The 8,806-nt window shown below is 35.4% G+C and overlaps 1 protein-coding gene across 1 annotated transcript in view; it reads left to right on the plus strand.

Annotated features, from left to right (window-relative positions):
• The window catches only part of ZNF782 (zinc finger protein 782), a 44,634-nt gene extending 42,640 nt beyond the window's left edge, over positions 1–1,994 (plus strand). The window contains 1 exon segment of the mRNA XM_059410142.1: positions 6–1,994. Coding sequence (XP_059266125.1) covers positions 6–625 — 620 coding nt within the window. The 3' untranslated portion in view covers positions 626–1,994.
• Positions 1,995–8,806: the final 6,812 nt, after the last annotated feature.

The following is an 8,806-nucleotide window of genomic DNA, read 5'->3' on the forward strand; positions in this document are numbered from 1 at the left end:
GAAAGCTTTCAAACTGAAGTCAGGTCTAAGGAAACATCATAGAACTCACACAGGGGAGAAGCCCTATAAATGCAATCAATGTGGGAAAGCTTTTGGTCAGAAATCACAACTCAGAGGACATCATAGAATTCACACAGGGGAGAAACCCTATAAATGTAATCATTGTGGGGAAGCTTTCAGCCAGAAATCAAACCTCAGAGTGCATCACAGAACTCACACTGGGGAGAAACCCTATAAATGTGATGAGTGCGGAAAAACTTTCAGGCAAAAATCAAATCTCAGAGGACATCAGAGAACTCACACAGGGGAGAAACCCTATGAATGTAATGAATGTGGAAAAGCTTTCAGTGAAAAGTCAGTCCTAAGAAAACATCAGAGAACTCACACTGGAGAGAAACCCTATAATTGTAATCACTGTGGAGAAGCTTTCAGCCAGAAATCAAACCTCAGAGTACATCAGAGAACTCACACAGGGGAGAAGCCCTATAAATGTGATAAGTGTGGGAAAACTTTCAGCCAGAAATCCAGCCTTAGAGAACATCAGAAAGCCCACACAGGGAGTTGAACATCTGAACGTAAAGAATATGGAAAAACTTTGAGCCAGAAATCAAATCTCACAATATAAAAGAGAAAGAGAACCCTGTGAATAGAATAAACTATTGCAAGTTCCTCTGCAAGATACCAATCTTCACAAACATCAGAGAATGTACACAGGAGAGAAATTCTTGGAATATATTTTATATGGGCAGTCTTTCATACAAAGTACAGTCCTCATTATGGATCAGAGAACTCACCCACCAAAGAAATGAAATTACAGAAAGAATGAATGTAAGAAATACTCTGTACTCAATCCTCAGAAAACTCACACTGCAGAAAAGGTCTGGGAATGTAATAAAATGTGAAAACTCTGCATCAATTATCAAAATATACTCATCATCAGATAAATGATACAATAAGAAAACTGAGAGTGTAATAAGTGTTTGATAACTTTTAGCCAAAAGCCACCTTCCTCAGTACAACAGAAAATACATAGAGGTTATAGACCTCACACTATTTCAACACAAACAAAAAGGTAATGGATGTGGGGAATTTTTCTATTATAAATCAGCCCTCAGTTTGACTTACACAGAAGTAATCCCCATATGCCATATGTCCAAATATGTCTAAATCCCCATATGCCATATGTCTAAATTTCTCAACCAGTGTCATCCAAATGGTGTCATATTAATAACCTCTGGCTAGTAGGATGTGGGTGTCATTGACCAGTCTCATTTAATACATTCCTTGAATTAATGTTTTCTACTGTCCCTTATTAGAATGGAGTAGAGATTTCTCCCAGTGAAATCGCGGGGCTCATGCACTGAAGATGGGAGAGTACAAGACGGAAGGAAACAGGGTAAAAGAGTGACTGGAATGGAGTTTTTTCCTCCATGGAACCAGTCTTTTTGCAGCAAGGATATAAATTTGTTACTGAGTTTCTACAGGCTTGAGTACACTCTATACTGACATATACTCACCAAACCCTCAACTAATAAAGCCTAGGAATATGATTTCTGTGGATATCTAAACTCAACATATATCAGAAACCTGACAAAGGAGAAACCCCTGACAATATCCTGAATGACCATAGTTTTTATCCACAACTCCTCCTCATCAGTCAGGTAAATACCAGTGGAAGAAACTCAACATTTCAACATATGTAGGAAATCCTTTACCAAAAAATAATATCTCATCAAATATCTGATAATTGAATTGTAAACATATGAAAGTTTTCCAACAGGTTGTCAAATTTTAATCTTTCTCAGAATGTGTTACAGGGGGAGAATCTATCAATTTGAGAAAGGTAAGTAATAGCATCTACTTAGAAATTGTTTCACAAAACAATTGTTACATATGTATTATGAAAACAGTTAAACATAACAATATTGATAATGTAGAATTCACTAGAATAAGAAGCTTTAAAAAGAAATAAAAAATAAGTTGCATAAACTGAACAGTGTTGAATATATGTGAATATTTTCTGATTCCTCTATTTTTTATCTATGTGTGTTTGTATATGTGCATGCCACTTACCAGGTATTTATAAGTGTACTGAAACCCAACATCATTATAATAGAATTATGTACCCCTTGCTCAGTAACTGTTCTGACATCAGCTACATTTTACCACATGTAGATTAATAAGTCTTTTACAGGAAATCTCTGAATGGACAGAATCCCATACTACATTTCATTTCTCCTGCTGCTTTCTCACATGTACATCTAGGGAAGGATATTGTTACTAAACAGTTTTCAAAGAAGCCAAACAGTGTTTTCTGTGTACTTTTGTATTATCTCAGGGTCGCCATGCTAAAATATGGAAAGAGCCTAGATGTCCTTCAAGAGATGAATGGATAAAGATGTGGTTTACACACATACACGTACACACATGCACATATATACCCAATGGAATATTATTCAGCCATCAAACAGAAAGAAATCTTGCCATTTGCAGCAATGTCGATGGAACTAGAGAATATTATGCTAAGTGAAAGAATCAGAGAAAGACAAATACCATGTGATTTCACTCATGTGGAATTTAAGAAATGAAAAAAGATAAACTTGGGGAAGGGAAGCAAAAATAAAATAAGAAAACAAAGAGGGAGGCAAACCATAAGAGATTCAACTATAGGAAACAGGGTTGCTAGAAGAGAGGTGGGTGGGGGATGAGGCAACTGGGTGATGGGTATTAAGGAGGGTACTTGAAGTAGTGTACACTGGGTGTTGTATGGAACTGATGAATCTCTAAAATCTACCTCTGAAACTAATAATACAGATTTGTTAATTAAATTGAATTTAAATAAAACAGTAAATGATTATACAGTCAGTTAAGCAGGTAGGAATATTTCATGTGAAGATGTTTCTAGGACTAAACTAGTAAAATAAGCTTGTGAACATTAAAATACATAAAATGAAAAAAAAAAAAACATTTCAACATACACACATCTTCAATGTCACCGATTATTTTCTCAGCAGTATCAGGTATACTGAGGAGCCCTTTGAAGGCATTCTTCATTTATGATACTGTTTTTTATTTCTAGCATTAAAATTTTATTAAAACTTCTATCTCTCTGCTGAAATAACCTATCTAATCATGCATGTTGTCTAGCTTTTCCATTAGAGTCATTTTATATAATATCTGTCCTTCTCTGGCTCAATGAAGCAACTGCTTGGGCCCTTGCTTCTCCCTGCAGCCACCTAGCTCTCCAAGGTCTGCGTTAGTTTTTACCCTGCCATCTCAGCTGATGCATTCAAGAAAACTTACTAACTTAAAGTCTGCCTAGCTGTTTTCTTACTGGATGTTCTCTACTTATCTGAGCTAAAACTGAAAATTTTAAATGGATTTTTGATAAATGTTCCAGTGTAATTTGATGGGAAAGGATAACTATTTCCAAAAATGGTGATAAAATAATTGGATAATTGTGTATTTTAAATATACCTTTATGTTTACATCATAATTAAATACTTAATTCAAAATGAAATATAGACCTAAACAAAGTAGCTAACAGTACAATATTTGTTAGAAAACAGACAAAAGTATAATTTTACTTTGAGACCAAATAGTAAAGAAAAAAAGATAAGTTGAAGTTTATGAATTTTTAAAGTGCTTCTCAAGATTTTATTATGAAATTGTAAAAAAACACAGATTAGGAGAAAATGTCCCTAATAGATCTGACAATTATATCTGATAAAGTACTTGCATCCACAATATATAAAGAATATTAATAATGGGAAAAAATTATAATGCAATAATAATAATAATATAAACACCCTAGTTAAAATGGGCAAAACAGGAGAAGATTAAAACAGGCATTTTAGAAAAGAAGATATATAGATACCCAATAAATACTAAAAGAGATGTCCCAAGCTTTAGTCATCAAGGAAATGCAAACTAAAATTATAATGTGGTAGTATTACAAATCCCTTTGATAGTTCCTTATAAAGTTAACAATATCATAACTACAACTAACAATTTGAGTTCTAGATATTTGCCTCCAAGGAAACACTGTACCCAGAAAATTTTTTAAGTTTTTCTAAAGAATTTTATTAAGGTGTTCAAGGAACTTTTATTCACAGTAGCTCCAAATTAGAAAGAACCAAAATGTCCATCAACAGATAAATTGTATAAACAGTGATATTAGAATGGAGTAGCACTCAGTAATAGAAAAAACTGCTAATGGATGTATCAACATTGATAAATCTCAATAAGATTAGGCTGGGAAAAGAAGCCAACCAAAAGAATCTGTATCATCTCTTTTCTATGAAATTCTAGAAAAGACCTCTCATATAGATGGATAGGAAACACATCATTGGTTGCCTAGGGTGGGGTTTGGAATTCACTAGATAGAGGAACAACAGAATGTCTTAGTGTGATGGAAGGTTCTATATTTAGGTTGTGATAGTGTTTACAAAGCTGAATAAATGTTTGCAACTCATCAAAATGTACAAAAATGCATACACTTTATATTATATAAATTACATGTCAGTACAGTTGATTTTAAAAATCATAAAATTGAACTTTATTATGTATATTAGGAGACCCAGCATGTGCCAAGTGGCTTATTGACTTTACTAATTGGTTATTTACTCCCCTCCCCCTCCTGTTTGGCTTTGTGACCTGGAGCAAGTCAGTTCTTTATGTTCCTCGGTTTCCTCATTCGTGGAAGGTGCACAATGATAGTAATTACCTACAATCCATTTGAGGAGCATTTTCTGAATCTATGTCAATCACTTAAACCAACCTGGCACAGAGCAAATGGGCAATAAATAATAACTACCATTATTTTACTAATGCTAAAAATCAAAATGAATGTGTTCTTTAAAAAAGCTTAATGCAAGATTATAATTCATAATAAAACAATGGGATAATTTAGACCTAAAGGAGGCTTCACCTTGATTGGATGGGAGTTCCTCACATCATTATGGCATCAATTTTTCTAACCCTATCTGATGACACCATTCCTGAAGTGCTTGAAACCTTGGGGTCTGCTAAGTTGCTGACATGACTTCATCCAAAACATTGTCTAGTTCCCAGGCAATTGCTTCTGAACAGAGACATAAAACGCCTCTCCCTCAATGGCCCTACATCCCCCTCCCCACCATCTCCCTAAGATTCTCTCTGATAGAAGCTTTTAGAAGCCAAAACTAAGCTGAAGTATTGTCACTTGGGTTCTCTGCTACAGTCCAGGTTAGTAGGCATACACACAAGATGTATGAACATTCTAGAAAGAAGTCATACTTGAGCATAGTTCTAATAACACAAACACACATACACATTCTCTAAATGCTTTCAGCATATGATACCACAGCTGCCCTAAGTTGTTTCCCTGTTGTATTGAAAGTGATTTCATGTGTGACTAATAATGCCTTTTAACACAAGAACTATATCCTGAGTTCTTTGCATAATTGAATCACATGGTGCCTGCCATAAAAAAAAAAAGAAGACTCAGCTCTGCAGCTGACTTGGCTCTAATCATGGGCAAAAGCCATGAGGTTTCACATTATTTGTCACAGGTGTGTCAAAACTTAAAAATAAACACCATTTCAAGTAGTAGAGGATCCTCTACCTGTGTGCAGAGTTCATGGGGGCATGACTCGGGTCACAGTTTGAGAACTCATCTTCTGTGTTGATAGAAAATTTTTACAAGGACTTGAAACATTGAGCTCAATTTTCAGCGGCCCTTCCATATTCCTAAGAGAAACTTATTCTCATCAGGACTAAAGCACCCTCCTTACAGGTTTACCAAAGAAAAGAGTGCTTGAATAATGCTTCTAACAATCGAACACACAAGTAGTTTGTTTTCATATTATGCTATATTGTTATGGAAAGAATATAATTTTTTAAATTAAGTGTGGCTTAGCCTGCTCCTTGGCATATTTTTCCAGTGTTTTTATATTATTACCCCCCAGCACTGTTTTTTTTTAAATCCAGTGATTTTGATATATTGTCTTTTCCTTTTCATTTTCTCTAAGTATTTTCTAATTTCCCTTGTGATTTCTTCTTTGATCTATTGTTTAAGAGTGTTGCTTAATTTCCACAAATGAATTTTCCAGTTTTCCTTCTGTTACTGATGTTTAACTTCATCCTGCTATGGTCACAGAAGAGACTTTGTATAATACCTTTCTTTTTCAATCTATTGAGACTTAATTTGTGCCCAAATGTTTGGTCTCTCCCAAAGAATGCCCCATATGCCCTTGACACAAATGTGTATTCTGTTGTTTAGTGCAATGTTCTATAAATGTTTGTTAGATCTAGTTGGTTTATTTTGTTGTACATGTCTTCTGTTTCCTTATCTTCTGTCTGGTTGTACAATCACTATCAATAGTGAGATTGAAATCTCCTTGTTATTATAGTAATATCTGATTCTCCCTTGATTCTGCCTATTTTTGCTTCTTATTTTGATCTTGTTATATGTGCAATTGTTTATAATTGTTAAGGCTTCTTGTGGTATTAAACCTTTTATTAATATGTAAATTTTTAATAACTTTTTAAATTTTTATTTAAATTCAATTAGTTAACATATGGTGTATCATTAGTCTTAGAGGTAGAGTTCAGTTATTCATCAGTTGCATATAACACCCAGTGCATCTTGTGCCCTCCTTAATCCCCATCACCCAATTACCCCATCCCCCCACGTGCCTCCCCTCCACTTTTTTCCCTATAGTTCAGGGTCTTTTATGGTTTGTCTCCATCTCTGATTTCATCTTATTTTACTTTTCCCTCCCTCCCCCATCATCCTCTGTTTTGTTTTTTTTTAATTCCACATGAGTGAAATCATAGGATAATTTTCTTTCTCTGATTGAAACTTATTTCACTTAGCATAATAACTGTTTTTATTCAAAGACTATACTGTCTGATAATACAAGTACCTCTACACTCTTTTGGTTACTGTTTGCATAGAATATTTTATCTATCCTTTCAATATCAACCAGTTTGTTTTTGGATCTAAAAGTAAGTCTCCTGGTAGAAGAGTAGGGGACGTTGTTTCATCTGGTCCTTGAATTTAGCTGGATATCTATCAAACCATCTGAACACCCACAAAATCAGCTGAAGATGTTAGAAAATATATCTGGAACTCTACAAGCAGAAAAGTGACTTGCTTTTTGCAAGGTAAGAGGTGTGGAAAAGTGAATCTGAGGGGAAGTATCAGAAGATAAACAGGGGGGAGGGAGCCTCCCTAAACTGGCTACTGGAAAGTAATATAACACTGGCGTGCAAAAATGGAAATCCTTAGAAATGTGCTCCAATGAGAGATATCTCTTTCTGAAAGGGGCCCAGGGGATGAAAAGGGCAGAATTCTAGGTGGGTCATTGCGGTCTTAGAATACCAGGAGACAACAAATGGGGGTGCCTGAACTAATAGAGTGCCCAAGTAGTGGTGCAGGAAAACTGGTTATGGTCAGCAAGCACAGGAGGGATCTTAGCTCCAAGAAGACACAACAATCTTTAATGTGTATGTGCCTAACAACAGGGAATTAAAATACGTGAGGCAAAAACTGATAGTTACAGTTGGATCCCTCTATCAGAAATGGACAGATCCAGCAGGCAAAAAACAAGTGTAGAAATAGTTGAACAAAACAGCACCATGAATTAACTGATATAATTAACAACTATAGACTCTTTCATCTAACAATAGCAGAATACACATTCTTCTCAAGCTCACATAGAACATTCAGTAAGATAGACCACATTCTATATCTAAAACACATATTAACAAATTTAAAAGAATAGGGCCCCCTTGGTGGCTCAGTGGGTTAAGCCTCTGCCTTCAGCTCAGGTCATGGTCTCAGTCCCGAGATCGGGCTCCCTGCTCAGCAGGTACCTGCTACCCCCACCATGTACCCCCCCACCCGCCTACCTCTCTGCTTACTTGTGATCTCTCTGTCAAATAAATAAAATTTTTTTAAAAATTTAAAAGAATAAAAAGTACAAAATATATGCTCTGAAACCACAATGGAATGAAACTAGAAATAAATATAGAAAGATAGCTGGGAAATTCCCAAATACTTGGAGATTAAGCAATACATTTCTAAATAACATGTGAATCAAAGAACTCTCAAATTTTAAAATATTTTGAACTAAAAAATTACAAGTTATCCATTTTGGGGGATGCAGTGAAAACACTGTTTAGAGAGAACTTTGTAGCCTTGTAGAAGAAAGTTCCAAAATCAATCATCTAAGATTCCATGCTAGAAAACCAGAAAAGAAAGAACAAATCCAAAGTAAACAAAAGAAAAGTATTAACTAGGGCAGAAATCAATGAAACTGAAAACAGAAGCCAATAGAGAAAAACAATGAAACCAAAAGCTGGTTCTTTTAAAAGATAAAACTGATTAACCTCCACTCCATCCAAAGGAAAAAACAGAAAACAAGTTACTAATATCAGAAATGAAAGGACATCACTACAGATCTGTGGACATTAAAAAGATAATATAGGAGGGGTGCCTGGGTGGCTCAGTGGGTTAAAGCCTCTGCCTTCGGCTCGGGTTATGATCCCAGGGTCCTGGGATCAAGCCCCACATCGGGTTCTCTGCTCAGCAGGGAGCCTGCTTCCCTCTCTCTCTCTCTCTGCCTGCCTCTCTGCCTACTTGTGATCTCTGTCAAATAAATAAATAAAATCTTAAAAAAACAAAGATAATAAAGGAATACTATAAACAACTCTATGGCCACAAATGTGATAACCTAGGTGAAATGAACTAATTCCTCAAAAGACAGAATGTACCAAAACTCACACAAAAGAAAATAGACAATATGAGGCACCTGGGTGA

Source organism: Mustela nigripes, chromosome 9 (genome assembly GCF_022355385.1).
Source record: "Mustela nigripes isolate SB6536 chromosome 9, MUSNIG.SB6536, whole genome shotgun sequence".
Lineage (NCBI taxonomy): Eukaryota > Metazoa > Chordata > Mammalia > Carnivora > Mustelidae > Mustela > Mustela nigripes.